This window comes from Boleophthalmus pectinirostris, unplaced genomic scaffold, assembly GCF_026225935.1.
Source record: "Boleophthalmus pectinirostris isolate CB_2022bp ecotype Guang Dong unplaced genomic scaffold, ASM2622593v1 HiC_scaffold_2, whole genome shotgun sequence".
In the NCBI taxonomy this organism is placed as follows: Eukaryota; Metazoa; Chordata; class Actinopteri; order Gobiiformes; family Gobiidae; genus Boleophthalmus; species Boleophthalmus pectinirostris.
Window position 1 is genome coordinate 848826 of NW_026571152.1, and position 16665 is coordinate 865490.

Consider the following 16665-nt stretch of genomic DNA (forward strand, 5'->3'; position numbering starts at 1 on the left):
TATAAAAAATGTGTTTTCTCACCTTCCACGGTGGTAGGTCTCTCACCCTCATTGAGCTCGGGTCCTCTACCAGAGGCCTGGGAGCTTGAGAGTTCTGCGCAGTATCTTTGCTGTTCCCAGTACTGCACTTTTCTGGACTGAGATGTCCATTGTTTTTCCCGGTATCTGTTGTAGCCACTCTTCCAGTTTGGGGGTTACAGCCCCGAGTGCTCCGATCACCACAGGCACCACTGATGCCTTTACTTTCCAGGCTCTCTCCAGCTCTTCCTTGAGCCCCTGGTATTTCTCTAGCTTCTCGTGTTCCTTTTTCCTGATATTACCATCGCTTGGTATTGTGATGTCAACCACCACGGCTCTGCTCTGTTTCTTATCCACCACCACTATGTCTGGTTGGTTCGCCATCACCATTCTGTCAGTCTGTATCTGGAAGTCCCACAGGATCTTGGCTCGGTCATTCTCCACAACCTTTGGAGGTGTTTCCCACCTTGATCCTGGGGTCTCCAGCCCGTACTCTGCACAGATGTTTCTGTACACTATGCCCGCCACTTGGTTATGTTGCTCCATGTATGCTTTCCCTGCCAGCATCTTACACCCCGCAGTTATGTGCTGGACTGTCTCAGGAGCCTCTTTGCACAGTCTACACCGTGGGTCTTGTCTGGTGTGGTAGATCTGGGCCTCTATTGCTCGAGTGCCCAGGGCCTGCTCCTGAGCAGCCAGGATCAGTGCCTCTGTGCTGTCCTTCAGACCAGCTCTCTCAAGCCATTGGTAGGATTTCTTGATATCAGCCACTTCAGTTATGTTCCGGTGGTACGCCCCATGTAGGGGTTTGTCCTGCCATATATATATATATATATATATATATATATATATATATATATATATATATATATATATATATATATATATATATATATATATATATATATATATATATATATATATACACATATTGTACATACACAACACAAGGCACAGAAACTTCTAGGCAGAAAGAGCACTGGCATTTCTGAGGCATTTGTGCCCTCTAGTGGTACGTTAGTGTACTACAACCCCACTGACTAAAACGCTCAAAATTATTTTACGCATTTGTTTATCATTTCTTATCATTTATTTAGACTTTGTAAAAATACAATTTATAATGAAGAAAAAAAAAAAAAAAAAAAAAAAAACAACAACATTAAATTACATGAATATTTTGTTCATTTCACGAAACCTTTGCTCTTCTCTGATTGGTCGGTGTTGGCTGTTTGTGTCACGTGATATCCAACATGGCTGCGCGTGACAGGAGCGTGGATCATGGAGCTGATCATGGATCTGTGGATCTAGTGAAGCACAGCAGCGGTGAGGGAATCTGTGCACTTTAGAAACGTGTCTTTACATTCAACACGTACTTTACAAAGAAACATTTGTGGAGTAACTAGTTCATGAGGCCAACTTCATTTGATTCACTTTGGTCTCTAGTCCGCTGCTCTGCTCTTTGAGCTTGATCACAGCTGACAAGTTTTATTGTTTTATTTTGAACATAATATAAATGGTGAAGGAGAGCTAAAATGCGTCAGTGTAGCACAAGGTGACCAGATGTTCTAAATCAAAAACTGGGACATCCCCTGTTTTTTGGAAGTTAATAATAATAATAAAACTATGAAACGAGCGCGAAATAAAGGAAAGTTGTTCTGCAGAGACCGTTCATAACAAACATGTGAGCCAGTATAGTCACATTTTCTTTGTGTGTTTCTTCGTTTTTAAGCAGCTTTTCTGTGTTTTAACCAAACAGATGACAAATGTACATGTCTCTCTTTACTGTTGGCAGGGATCAGATTGGTCAAAAATAGCGACACCTGGGACATTTCTTGTGTAAAACTGGAACAAATCAGTGATTTTACATTAATCTGCTAAGTTAATGGTTGCAATTTTATTTTAGTATTACTCCATTACTACTTAAGTTGGTGGATCTAATAATATGAGATCTAAAGATGTAAATACGTCAGCTTCAAGTATGTGTGTATAAAATAAAAGCTGCTTACCCTGTAGTTTAGAGCTCTACAAACATGGACCAGTGTTTCTTCGTGCGTTTTATTCAGTCTATGATGGCACAGCACATTTTTTATATTCATATTTTTATCTCAAACAATTTGCTGAGAATAAATGTCACCTGATACATGTACAGTCTTAAACAATATCTACTTTTTATGTTTAGAACAATACAAGGAGCAACATAGTGTGATTTTGTTATGTCATTTTCTAGTCCACTTTTTTTAAAGATTATCAGTGAGGAATTAAAAAGGCCAATTTTAAAACTAGATACTTACTTTTCAAAAATATTTAGCCCTTCTTTGACAGTATTCCTCTCCCTTTCCTCACTCTCAGTTTGATTCCAGCACTCAAATCCTGCAGGAAATATAAATAAATAAAATAATGAAAGTGCGTGTCTGTTCAGGTGAAAATAGATGGTGCGCTCTCTGGAAATTTTATATTGCACATAAATAATGCCTTATCACCCCTTTTTATTTTTCTGTTCGCTTACTGAGAGAGAAAGAAAGAGAGAGAGGAAGAGACAGAGAGAAAGAGCAAGAGACTGTTTCTTTTTCTTCTGTCTCTTCACCTTCTTTGTCTTTCTCTCTCCCTCTCCATCACTTCTTCCTCTATCCTCCTCCCTCTCTCTCAGTCTCTCAGACAAAATATTCAGTCCATCCTTGAGAGTATTCGTGTCTCCCTCAGATCAGGACAGTATCCTGGAGCCCCTGTGTTTCCCGGAGCGTCCCGAGACCAGCCCCTGCCCTGGGTCGGCCCTAGATCGGCCCTGTCCTGGAGTGGACTGGACCGGCCTGGATCACCCCTCCTCTGAGCTCCTGGTGTGTCTTTTCTGCCCTGAATCCCTCTCCTCTCATCAGAAAGATGTCCTGCTCAAACATCTGCTGCTGCAACACAAACTGGTGATCGCAGACGTGAAACTGATTGCAGATCTACCACAGTGAGAACGCCCTCTTTTGATTGATTATTTGATCTATTATTTCAATCTTTTGATGGTGGTGGTCTATAAATGTTGCCCATCCATGGCCTTCAGATGAATGGAAAATCTATCACTGTTATAATAAATATAATTAAATATTGTATCATTTGATATGTTTAGATGTTTAATGTTTTTTTTATTTTTTTATTAGACCTGACGTTCTAGAATGAACCTAATGACACTTGTATGCCATCTCCTGCTCCTGCTTTCGTTCTCAAAATAGGCAAAGAAAAGGCATATCTTATTTTAGGTTGCCAGATAATACTTCTGTTATTCTGCAGATATTTACTGTACTGGAAAGGCAGATTCTTGGAGCAGCCGGTGGAAGATTTCTGTAGTGTGATCAAGACCAACTCCCAGGGTCCAGTGGGTAAGAGAACCCATTGATTTGTGTCATTTCATTTTCATTCAGAGAAACTTTAATGTTGTTATATTTATTATTATTTTGTTTTGTACAGAGAAACAGGAGGAGTATTATCTTCTGTGTGATGTTCTTCCAGAGGACAGAGTTCTCAGGGAAAGGCTCCAACAGAAAAGACTGGTACAGCTTTGATTTCATACTGCAGTAATAATAATAACAGTTAGATACATGAGTGAAAATGACTTGGATTTATAATATTAATCTTTTCCCTTAAACTATATAAAGAAACATCCTGAAGAAACAAAACACGTATGTTAAAGCAGCTCTATTATGCAAAATCTAATTTTCAGAGAGTTTAACTATGTGATGATTGTTTCCTTCACCTGACCCTCTTCAAGTTGTATTTGGAGTGATTCATAAATATTTGAAGGCACAGGCCCACTGCTCTCTTCTTACTTTAATTTTTTATTTTTTTTTACTTAATCTGTGAAATCAGATCCTCCGCTGTGATGTGCATTTGTCCAGAGCTTCATGGCTCTTTTTTAAAATGATGTTCACGACATCATCATCTCAAATCATGCACCGCAGTTTTCTAACTTGGAAGTCAGTGGACTTGTTTCATTTATTAAGTCTTTTTAAATTAATATTGTGATTTAAAATGTGCAGATTATAACATAAAGATCCAAGATCCCAAAGTGTCATAGATTATGACGACAGAGCAGACACAAGACCAGTATGTGTTCTTGAGTGTCCCTGTTTTCACATGAAGAGCCTGTGTTTGCAGGAGGACGTGTTGGAGCAGCAGCAGAGGGAGAGAGAGGACACCTCGTTCCATCGGCCCTGTATGTTCTGCAGCGATGAGTTCACTGGAAACAGGTCTGCTACGTCAACAGAAAGTTAGAACTCAGGTTTTAAAAGAATATGTATGAAAGTATTTTAAATTATTGACACAGTTTGTCAGACTAATCAATTCTCATATAGAATCTGTTCCCACAGACGTTTTATAAATATGTCAATTCTTTGGTGAGGATCCTCCACCAACTTGTCTCCATGGATTCTTATTAGTTTGTATGTTCCATACTGTGGCATTCAGTTTGTATATCTTGCATTTATTCCATTGTAGGTGTTTTTAGTTCTCACCTCTTCACAGATCTGACATGTATCTTGGTCTTTTGATGCCATTTACCAAGCTTAATGCCGTACTCTGGAACCTGGAATGTTCGGAATGTTTTGGCAGTATGGCATTAAGCTCGTTTAAGCTAAATACTAGAGACAACATGGAGACAAAGAGTTGCCAAACCCTTCACCAAAGAACACTCTTGATGTAACTTTAAATTCTACTCAAATTTAAAGAATCTAAAATAAAATGTGTCAGTTATAGTTGACCAGTGATTACTTAACCAAAGGTAAATCTCACACAGATGTTATCACACCATAAACAATTCAATAATAAAGTCTATTTGGAAATATTTCAGACATCAAACAGGAGGAAAAGGGGAGATGAGGACAACTATAAAATGAACAAAGTTATTTTGTTTTTTGCTGTTTCCAGGTCAAGTCTGTTAAACCACATGGCCAAAGAGCACTCGTTCAGTATTGGACTCCCAGATAACATCGTCTACTGCAACCAGTTTCTAGACACGCTTCAGAACAAACTGGACAGGTCTGATATGTACAGAAATTTACAATAATTGAAATGGCAATTTTTACTGATGTAGTTTTGTTAGCAGTTTACAATGTTTATACTGTGAGAAAACCTTTCGAGATAAAACCACTCTTAAGGATCACATGAGGAAGAAATCACACAGACGAATCAACTCCAACAACAGAGAATACGACAGGTTCTACATCATCAACTATCTGGTAAATACTTGTGTCTTTTTATCATCATTATTTAAAGGAACTGTATGAACGATTTTGATTTGAATTTCACAAAGTTGACCTTTCTGTGTCTTCAGATATGATGTAAACATGTTCAGATCTTACTGAGAACAATTCTATTGCTGATGTATTCTTAATTACCAAAAAAAAAAAACATTGCACAATTATACCAGTTTCAGTGCTGAAATTCAGTTGGTTTAAACATAAAATGTCTCTCTCTGATGTGAATGTTCACTATCTAAACCGCAGCACCTGCAGCCAGCCATGAACCAGTGCAGCCTCTGAGTGAATTCTGGAGGGTTATGAGGTTATGAGGCGAGGGTGTTCTATATAGAGAGAAACTGTAAGAGTGAAGGCTCCATACAATTCTTTAATATTATCTTGTATACATGATTTTTTGTCTGCTTTAGGAATTGGGGAAAACCTGGGAGGAAGTGCAGAGTGAAGATGATCGTGAGCTGGTAGACGATGGAGACGAGTAAGTGTTTAAAAAAAGTAAATCCATTGAGTTCTGATTTTGAATTTTAACTATTCAGTGGTCTGGTTTTTAACCCCGAAAATTTTGATTCAAAGAAATTTATAGTATTTACTATCTTATGATCAACCAATACTAGGAAAACAATTGTGCGTAATAGTTTTTGCCATTTGCCCAGCTCTATGCTGCGCAGGCTTTACTAAACCTATTAAAGATCTTAGCATTGCCCTTTCATTCATTTTAATCGTCATGGGTGTTGTATTATTTTACATGGGGCTGCTGATCCTGACAGCAAGTAATTCTATAGACTATAAAGCCATTTTAAATTCTCCAGACAATCTGGGCAGTGTGAATTGTTGGAGCACATGATCGTTAAACATTTTACACAAATCAACCTACCGTATTTGCCGCACCATAGGACACACTCAAAAACCTCCAACCCCATCAAAAAACGACTGTGCGTCCCGCAATCCAGAGCGCCATATACACGAATCCACTCAGGTGTCCCAGCATGACTTCAGTAAACTACAAACACGCAAACACACACGGAGCAGACAGCGACCGCACAGCGACAAACACCCACAGACACACTCATCACTCCACGCCGACGAGGAACGGAACGGAGGAACAAACCGAAAAAGCGAATGCAATGTGCCACTTCTAGACACGACTGAACAACTGAGTCACTGCGAACACGCCGACAATCCGTTGGTCCCAGACAGCACCCTCCCTACATGCCACAACTGAACAAAGCCCAGAGTCACCGTGAACACCACAAACAAACAAAACCACTCACCCATCACACTGTTGGGTTTCCTTTAATGAGCCTTATAGTCCGGTGCGGTTTATTTGTGAAAAAAGTTTGAAAATAGACCATTCAATGACAATGCGCCTTATAATCCAGAGTAGGGCTGGGCGATATGGATCAAAAAATATATCTCAATATATTTTGCTATATCTCGATATCTGTACAGGAAAAATAACCCCCTAAAATTGAAAACTTCAAAAACAAATATGCCAAATTCAACAAGGTCTTTTTTATTGAAGTGCAAGAGGTCGGCAGTTCATGTAGGAACAAAATGCTTCAGCCACATTTAAGATTACAAAAAAATTACATAAATAATATTTTAACTGTAAAGTAAAAGAAATAATACATATTTCCTTCTTTTCATTCATAAATAAAACAACTCAACACAAGCTCATCTTTGCATTAACTCTGTTATCCAGACCATAACCATGAGCTCCTTTAGCAGAGGAAGCTTGGGAGGTTCCTTATTTTAACAGACACATGTTCCTCACCAGCATAAGGAGCTTTGAGGTTTCCCACAATCCACTGCAGATCAAACCCAACGTTTCCAAACACTGTTGTACAAGTTACACTGCAGCAAATTATTAATTAAAATCTTCTGCATAAATTAACTTTTCATGACTAAACTTTACAACATATAAACATAACGACTCTAGAGCCACATCAGCCCGCTTGACATTATAATGTAGAATGTGGTGGGCGATCTCTCGATATATTTAAAATATCGAGATATCCCCCACCCCTAATCCAGAGCGCCCTATAGTGCGGAAAATACAGTACTTTATTTGGTATTTTAGTGGCTAAATTTAGTAGTGAAGTTAAGATAACTTTGAATGTGGCACTGAATGGTAGTAAGTAAGTAAGTAGTCTGGTGTAGGAGACATTCCTGGATGAGTGTTGGATCTGGAATATGGAGTCAAATTTTCAGTAGTGCACAGAAATATTCCAAAGTGTGTCTCTTAATGTCAAACCTGTCCTTGTGGTGCACAGTGACTGGTCGGACTGGCAGGCTCACCCAGTGTCTGCAGTGTGTCTGTTCTGTGAGCATCAGTCTGAAACTATGGACCTCATCTACTCTCACATGAAGGTAAGTTTGTCTTGTCTGTGTATTGTCCAAGGACACAACCACAGTCGATGAGCCTGTAATTTTAGTCCAATGCAGCAATGTGCACAAGCTTTTAATGTACCCTTTTCATTTTTATTTTATGTTGTTCTCCAATTCTCAGGACTGCCATGGTTTTGACCTCCACAAACTGAGGCTTGACCTAAGTAAGTTAAGTTAAAGGTTCATGCAGAGTGAGTTAATATGAACATTTTAAGACCAAAATGATGAGGCTCACAGCAGCAGGTACAGAAAGGGCCCACAATATTCTACTGCAGGTCAATGGGAGCCAGGATCTGAAGGAGCTGGAAATGCCGGCATGCAAACGTCCTCTTTGGAATAGGTATGTCCATTTATATGTACAGTCTAAATGGACATAGCTAATCTGCCAGCTGCCACCTTCCAAACACAAAGTGAGCATACATGTGTTTCTGACTCCATTGACTTGGGTTCCAATTGAGTTTAAATTTAAACAACTGTCACCCCCGTCTCTGTAACTGCACCAGTGAAATTCATCATTTTGGTCTTAAAATGTTTATATTAAGCCGCTCTGCATGACCCTGGTGTTTTTATTTCACTATTTGCCCTTTAATAAAGTCCTGTTCATAATATGGACTTTGCAAAGTACAATAAAAGATGAATGAGTGACATCTTTGACTCTTTTTACCTGCAGGTCTCCATTTCTACCAGCAGGTGAAGCTAGTGAACTTCATCCGCCGTGAGATCCACCAGAGCCGCTGTTACGGCTGTGAGAGCAGGTTTGAGAGCAAACAGGAAGTACTACAGCACCTGACCTCAGAGAACCACGTCATGAAACTACCACCAATGTCCACCTGGAACCAGCCTCAGTGAGTGAAAATGTACACACATACACTAGAGCAGTGCAACTAACAACTACTAAGATTAAAAACATAAAATGCCTCTCTCTGATGTGAACGGTCACTCCCTAAACCCCAGCACCTGCAGCCAGAGTCAGTGCTAGTGCAGCCTCTGCAGCTCAGGAAGGGAATTCTGGAGGTTCTGAGCTTCACATGAGGCCTGGTCTATTCATAAACTGAGAATGAGTCAAACTTGAGTTAATTTGTCCTTGATATTTGTAGTATTACTGACCTTTGACCTTTGACCTATGGAAGATGTGAAATTGTATTGCATAAATATCTTCACACGGAGTAAATATCTTCACAAAAGAGCTACAAGAGAAGTTTCATCTGTTAATAAACCAATTGACAGAAGTAAGTTCAGATGAAGTGACAATAATCAACACAAATAAAAAACACTGTTGGGTTTTGATCGAACAATCTCTAAATCTCAAGTCAATGGACTTTCTCCAGAGAAAGAAGAGGAATGAAATGAACTATTCATTCTATGAAGTGTTCCAATGTGTTTTATAATGTTGATTTGTAAATGTCATGTGAATACTTTATTTGTGTAAAATTGTTAATGATTTAAAATGTGTAATTTGTGTCACAAAACCCCCAAGTCACATTCGTCGCCTCATCCCGCACACAACTCACACCTCATTGGCCTCACATTTCCCGCGAAAACTAGTGGGCAATCAGGAAGGCCCCTTATCTTTGACCCCACAGCAGTTCTGTGAGGAGTTCTCTCAGTCGGAAACTGGAGTTGAACAAAGGAGGGACAACAGACCCAGGTCTCCTTCCTAAAGTTGTGCCCATCTCTTGACTGTTTTTTATCAAATTTCCTGTAGCTGATCTGATTGAAAGCAAAGCTTTCATATTTTTCCAAATTTAAATATTAGCATTTTTGTAGCCAATAGTTTTATTGATTGATTAGCATTAATCTGTGACCAAAGCTGTTCAGACCTCGTGGACACTCGGAGTGTCTTCTTCTCCTCTGTAACAGTGGAGATGGTGTTCTTTCAGCCTCAAAGCTAAACTCACAAAGGCCACGTGAGTACTGCTTTAACTCAGAACTCTCAAATTCCAATCTGTAATATCAATTACCTCCTTTAACTAAGGGACCCTTTCCTTGTCACACTACATATAGAAGTGAAAACACTGGCTGAGATGCCGGTTCAGCTCAGGATCAGTTGTGATTTTAGTTTAAAGTTAGTTTATTATTTAAGTTTATTAGATTGTTTTTTCTACCATCAGATGGCAGATATGAAACTAACCTCCATTTTCTCCACCACCAGCACACGCCCACTACTCTGTACTTCCAAGTTCTCCAATTAGATTTACTTAATCTGTTCCTCCCTTAGTCATTTAGCCTCATGTAGTCATTTAGTGTGATGTGTGTCCATAGGAGGGACCCACAACTTCACGACTCTTTGTTGTAACAGTTACGGCATCATCAGCTTCCACTGGGCACCACAGTTTTCTAACACAGAAGTCAAAAGACATCTTTTATCAAGTCATTTTAGATGAATATTGTGATTTAAAATGTGCATGTTATAACATAATGATCCACAGGTGTCATAGATTAGAATTAAGAGCAAACTCACTCACTGTAGTCCTTTAGGAGACTGATAGGTTGATGATGGACTAATTATTTAATTTAAATTAGTGGACTTTTTAATCAGTTTTTTTTCGAAATAACTAACTATACATTTTGTGTATAAATGGGCGCAGTGCACCAGTACATGGATCATAGATATAATGAATAGTTTTGAGAGATTTTGCCACACCCACTTGTTATGTGACTTGGCAGGACAAGTGTCTTTAGTCCAACAAGAAGTTCTTGTTGGACCAAAGACACTTGTTGACACTTGTTACACCTCTAGTTGATACTACTGGGTCAGCAGGTTCTGTATAAAACAAGGCTCTGTGGAGATGTAAGAATTGTTATTTGTAGTGAGCATTAATGACCTAAAGAAGTGTGAGCATTCAGTTGTATTGAATCTTTCTTCCTTAGTCCTTCTATTGCTCATTGTACTACTTTCTGTTTGCAGGTATTACTTCCCCACCTATGAGAACGACGCGCTGCTGTGTACGCTCTCAGACAGTGATGAAGATGGAGATGGAGTCCCAGTGATCGCTGAAGACATCTCAAACCTCAGAGCCATAAAACAGAACAGTGTCCTCAACCAGCTGCTCAAAAACAGAGCCACATGCAGCTGAAGCCGACTCACTTTAAATACAGAACTATAACATGATGTCCTGACTAAAGGGGGCGATGGTGATATGATGATCTCTGCTGCAAAGAGTCAGCCTCCTGGTGTAACATAAGAAGAGAAAAGGACCTTTATTACTGAAACAATGGACAAATTTCATTGTTGCAAATTATGATAGCCTTACAAAATTAAGATGCAAAAACTAAACTTCATTCATTCAATTACAAGAACAGATGAATACAAATATGCAGTGACAAATCAAAATACTATTTACAAATACACTTCACTGGTGAAATGGTGAATGGTCACCTAAATAAATCTCTTTTCTACCTTCAGCAGTTCATATCCCACATCCAGCTTTAACAGTCAGTAGAGCAGTCTGATCCACTGACCCTCACACTTTCACACAATATAAAAATGGAAAGGTGCAATATAAAAATCTTGTCATTTTCTGTTTAACTCTTCAAAACAAATGACCAAAGTATAGTATTAGAACTGAGAATCAAAATCTTCACTTTAAAATTGATTGTATTTTACAATTTACAATTCATCTTTCTTCCAGACTGATGGGCCACTGTTAAAACAAACCCTGACATAAAAATAATAAACACACTGAAATGCTTCTGTGTTGTGTATCAGGGTCCTTCAGACTGTTTTTTTTTTCCGAAACTAGAGGCTATATGTAGGTTGTTGGTCATTTAATTATACTTAATATTTTCTGCAGTACCGGCATGGTGTATTCATTCATTTCATTTAAAAAAATATTGAAGTTGGACCCTCTCTTTGCACATTTTTGCCTTGACAAACCATTTGAAAAAAGTAAATGAAGCTCCTGTGATTGGTATAATCAGCACTTTGAGCTGTGTCCTTCTGGCAATGAAACACATGGACTCTGCAACTGAATCTATATTATCTAAAAAAGATTCAGGGAAGAATTGTACAGTGATGTAGAATGTATTTAGTTAGATAATTCCAACAGACGCGTGTCACAGTTGACTTTTTTTAACTTATCAATCTGAAAAGAAACCTCTGCTCTAGCATATGAACTAAACATGTTCCAATCAAGTATTTTACTGATAACAGTTACTGATGTGTTCATCATAACAAATAAGTGTTTTCAGATCTCAAATATTAATGCAGTAATAATCATGTCGAGTTAGCCTGTTTGGTAGGCTTGTTCTTGGTGGGGATGATGTTTTGTGTTGCTTTTCCCAGTGAAACCTGTCGAATACTGGACCCAAACTGCAGCGTGCTCAGGGTCTCTGACACGTCCTCCACATCAGGACTCACGTTCACAAACACACAGCACTGAAACACACAAGGACACTGTTAAACAAAAGATACAGTTCTATAGTTTTATTAGAGTTTAGTTGACCTCTTGTGGAATGGAAAGCTTGTGATGAAAATGGGCTTTTATAATAATGAAAATAAAGCTTTGGTTTAGTCTGACCTTGGCGTCTCCACTGAGTGAGGGCTGCAGGAGGTGAGTGAGTTTGGAGTTTCTGAACGGGACGTGGAGAGCGTTACACTTCAGAGCGCTGAACACCTGAGGAAAGACCAGACCATTTTATTCTTATGGTTAACTGGTAAGAAGTGGTGAGAAGTTGCATTTTGTTGCACTGTACTCATAAAAATGTATGGACAAGTTGAATCTAATCAAAGTACTTTAAATACATTATTGTCGCCATGGGGAAACAATGCAAACTGCAAACTGCAAAATACTAACAGTAAGTACACACATTTAGATTGTAGACATAAGCTGCAGAGCTGACAGCTTTTATAATAACACTTATGTTGTTGTTTGCAGTGGAAATTATGGTAAAATTATTGCAACCAATCAAATCGAAATTACAATTTGATTGGATTATTTACCATCATTTCCAGTGCAAACAACAACATAAGTGTTATTATAAAACGAGTCAACTCTGGTTATAGATTCATATATTAGTATGTCACTTCTGCTGCTCTTATCCAATGAACAAGTCAAACTGTGGCCAAACCTCCTGATCTCGTCAGAGCTCAGAGGCTCAGCAGGTCGGGCCCGGGTAGTACTTGGATGGGGGACTGCTGGGAATTCCAGGTGCCGCAGGGGGGCAACAGGCACAAAAACTGTTGCTATGTCCTTTGGCAAGACACTTCACCTGCACTGCCCAATATGAAAGTGGTGTGTGTGTGTGTGTGTGTGTGTGATGGTCGGAGGGGCTGATGGTGCAGACTGGCAGCCTCGCTTCCATCTGTCTGCCCCAGGGCAGCTGTGGCTACAGTAATAGTTTACCACCACTGAGTGTGGGGTGAATGAATAATGCACCAAACTGTAAAGCTACTTTGAGCGTCTGACAAAACGCTGTATAAGACTAATGGATCATTATTATGATTATGAAATGATAAACCATCAGAAGGTCAGACTAGTCCCACGCACTTTACACTACACACTCTGAAACTTTTCAGGGGGAGGGTCCGCCACCTGCTTGTTTCCATTAGATGTCATTGTTTTGCCAAGAAAGTGCCACAGTATAGTAATAAACATATCTATCTCCATGGACACAAGCAGCAGGTCAAGTTACAGGTCAGATCTGTGAAGAGGCGCACCCTCTGAATAAACTGAATAAATGCACGATAGATTAATGGCATACTGTGAAACATTCCAGGCAAATCAATAACATCTCATAGATACAAGTATTAGATATTAGATCCTCCGCATCAGGAAAGTTCCGTAGTGTACCTTTAAAGTGTGTGTACCTGTCCCAGAGCAGTGAGGGACTTGTTGATGGCAGCAGCCTCCACCAGCCTCTGTCCTGTCGCCTCAGTTTTGGAGATTCGTTCAGATCCAGCTAGATCACACAGTGTTAGAGTGCCCCTAGAGGTGAGTCCTGACACTTCATCTGAGCCCGCCACCTCCAGCGCCACCACCAGGTGAGAGCGGGAACTGCAGCATCACAACAACAAACCACTGTCAGGTTGTATGTGTGTTTGATGTAACTGTCCATATTTTAATGGAGGCCAGTGTTAGAGCAGAATGAGCCTTCATAAATGTGACTGTTTTGATTTGTTTATTGTTCAAACTTCTGTAATAAGCACATCTTTCCACATACACTGTATATACCTTATATTATTTATATAGTCTATACATATTCTGTAGCCACATGGAAAAATAGAGACAAAGTTCAACATCTTCAGCACAAAAGGACTTTTTGTTTTTACTTTGGTGTTAAAATGTGTGGCATGAAACTAGACAACAGTAGCAATGGGTTATGGGTAATGGTAATGTGTCTCATATTCAGATGTATAGGGTTTTAGTGACACATTTGCTATAAATGGACTCCAAACTTCAGCACAAATATCTTTAGATTCAACACTCTTGGGTTACAAAATAATGCCTTGGTAATATTATTTGAATGAATAATAATAACACATTTGTGTTGACCTTTACCTCCCTGACAAAAGCCCTGATAAAAGTTCAAAGCAAAAATGAACTATTAATGTTTGTACTTATTCTACATGTACATTTAGCAAACAAAACAAAACAAAACAAACAAACAAAAACTTCTTTCAAATACAGCCTCAGAAGCATCAATAAGTGACCAGTGATCAGTTCATTGTGTCTTGTTACCTCTGTATGTTCATCTTGGTGGCAGCGATCTTGCGGTTCTTCTCGCCCGTTTCCATGGCGCTGAGGATGTCAGTCTCAGTCTGGACTTGGACTTGGGTCAGACCTGGGACTGACACAGACTTGCCCTGGACTCTCAGGTCCAAAGCAGATCCAGGACTCTTGGACAGGAGGTCGTTCAAAGTCTCATTGTAGATCTCCAGCATTGAAATCTGGAGAGGCAACATGAGGTTTAATTCCTTAATTTAATAAAAAAATGTAACTTTCCAGGGCATAAATGTTTGTCTGTCTCTAACTGAAAAATTAAAATAAATAGAATATAGGGCTGTTCGATTAATCACACTTTAATCAGGATCTAGATTTAAAAAAATGTAAAATATTCAACATTTGGTCAAAACGTCTCCGGCCGGTCGTCAGTCAGTAAATGCGTGTAGTGTCGAGTTCACACTTTGGTGAAGAAAGTGGGCTGTTGTTGTGCTAAATGACATCGGTTAAACATCTTGTTTATGAACATGAAATCAGTATTGAAAGTTGTTTTTCTATTGATTCTGTAATTATAAACATTAAATGCAATGTAAAATTGAGAATTATCACTTTAAAAAATATTATATTCCTTCATCAGTATGGTACTTCAAAACCTTAATCTAATGCATTTATTTGTGTGTCTAAACTCACCTTTAAAGTGTACGTCACCTTGTCCTTTTCGGCACATATCCGGAGCAGTTCCCGTATGGACCTGTAGGACATATTCAGATCAGAGCCAGGACTTCACACCTGAGCCTTTAATAACCCCATTCTCTGGTGTCACAAATCCCACCATGTCTGGAAACTTTAGCAGCCCAAAGTAAACTGACTCGGTTTATTGGTGAAGTTACAAAAGCTCATCCAATATTTACCAGTGTCACATAAGTCTACGGCCTTTGATAGGAAACAGAATAGAAAATAGTGTTTGAATAGGTCGGCCCATTCAATCATTTTGGGCTTAGGCTGTTTTGTAAAGTCTAAAGGTGCTACTGGAGAACAGAGAGGAGACCAGGGTTTAGAATGAGAACAATATAACTGGAATATTCCACAGTATGGCATTAATCTTAAATAGTTTTTGGGACTTTTTAGAGAACAAAAAACAGCAACAAAAAAAACAAACAATGCATATTGTAGAATATTCTAGACAAAGCAATAATATTTGAACAAAAGGTTAATATATAACACAACATCCCCATAGCTTTCACACTGTGGAGCTTTCTGACTGTACATGTTACAATAATAAGCCAATACAAATAGTTTCTTAATTGAATTGTAATAGACGCTTAATCGTAATAGGAATAATATTATAGTATTTCCTAACCTGATGTTGACCCCCGGCTGCTCCTTGGTGCCCATCATGGTGTAGGTCTTTCCTGAGCCTGTTTGTCCATAGGCCAGAATACAGATGTTGTACCCGTCCACACAGGAGCTGATCACAGGTAACGTCCCAGCAAACACCTCCTCCTGTAACACACACTCAGATTCAGACTCAACCAATATGCACACGTGTGTTTGACATACACATACAAATATAGTCATAAACATCTTTTAGGTTCTCAGCATTTCAGTCAGTGCTAAATGACATAAAGCAGAATTAAACCATGGGTTAAATGTACAGCATACATGTGCCTATAGAGACAGAACACTAAAATCTACCATGAACTGTGTATATTTATATCATTCTGTGTTAATTTAAAGGCTCAATTTCAAACTACATTTTGATATTAAGGAAAGATTAATGACACCAATTTTAGTATCACAGTGTTTGCCCAAAGCTCACCAACTCAAAGAGCTGTGGATTGAGTCCATTTTGGACCAGGGCATTCTCTTGATGTGCCCTTGGGTGAGACACTTCCTTAACCTTGGCAAAGTAGCCCAGGAAAACTGTGACTAGAGATCAGCTAAACACTACCGAATGAATAATGACACAAGTGTAGCGCTATAAGACACTTCTTAAAGATCCTACATTATGCAAAATCCACTCCGACATTTAATGTTCAAATGTTGTGTTTTGTTTCATTCACATGTTTGAGTAACCATTTATTATGAGTCTGTCTACATCTCCAAATCTCCAAATGCTCTGTTCCACCTTGTGATGTCATGTAGTGGTAGAATCGAGTGAAAGTTTATGGAGTTTGAAAACACTTTTTATATTAGCACATGACATGAGGGAATGAAATAAACACAACTCCAGATGTGTTTGTGATGAGGAAACTACATTAGAACACAGATCAAATAAGAAAATAGTGTAATTTGGGCCCTTTAAGTGTAATAAAACAGTTCATAGAGTCATTATGTCCACACACTCATGAAAAACATCACAA

The 16665-nt window shown here is 38.9% G+C and overlaps 1 protein-coding gene across 2 annotated transcripts; it reads left to right on the forward strand.

The window, feature by feature from the left end:
- The first annotated feature begins 1247 nt into the window (after positions 1-1247).
- znf277 (zinc finger protein 277) lies at positions 1248-11328 on the forward strand. 2 transcript variants are annotated; one of them, XM_055155949.1, is made up of 12 exons: positions 1248-1341; positions 2719-2971; positions 3292-3380; positions 3469-3551; positions 4156-4247; positions 4924-5034; positions 5099-5234; positions 5663-5730; positions 7526-7622; positions 7762-7804; positions 8311-8485; positions 10549-11328. In XM_055155949.1, the coding sequence occupies exons 1-12, from the start codon at positions 1269-1271 to the stop codon at positions 10715-10717; spliced, it is 1389 nt and encodes a 462-aa protein (XP_055011924.1). In that variant the 5' UTR covers positions 1248-1268; the 3' UTR covers positions 10718-11328. The 2 variants fall into 2 exon arrangements, with proteins under 2 accessions (XP_055011924.1, XP_020774807.1); XM_020919148.2 differs by having other exon boundaries at positions 5102-5234.
- The last annotated feature ends 5337 nt before the right edge of the window (positions 11329-16665 follow it).

Bases quoted from the DNA above. Each gene is read 5' to 3' on its own strand.
- znf277 (XM_055155949.1), top strand. From the start codon at position 1,269: ATGGCTGCGCGTGACAGGAGCGTGGATCATGGAGCTGATCATGGATCT. The intron at 7,623-7,761 runs GTAAGTTTGTCT...TCCAATTCTCAG, and splicing joins TCATCTACTCTCACATGAAG to GACTGCCATGGTTTTGACCT. The intron at 7,805-8,310 runs GTAAGTTAAGTT...TTTTACCTGCAG, and splicing joins CAAACTGAGGCTTGACCTAA to GTCTCCATTTCTACCAGCAG.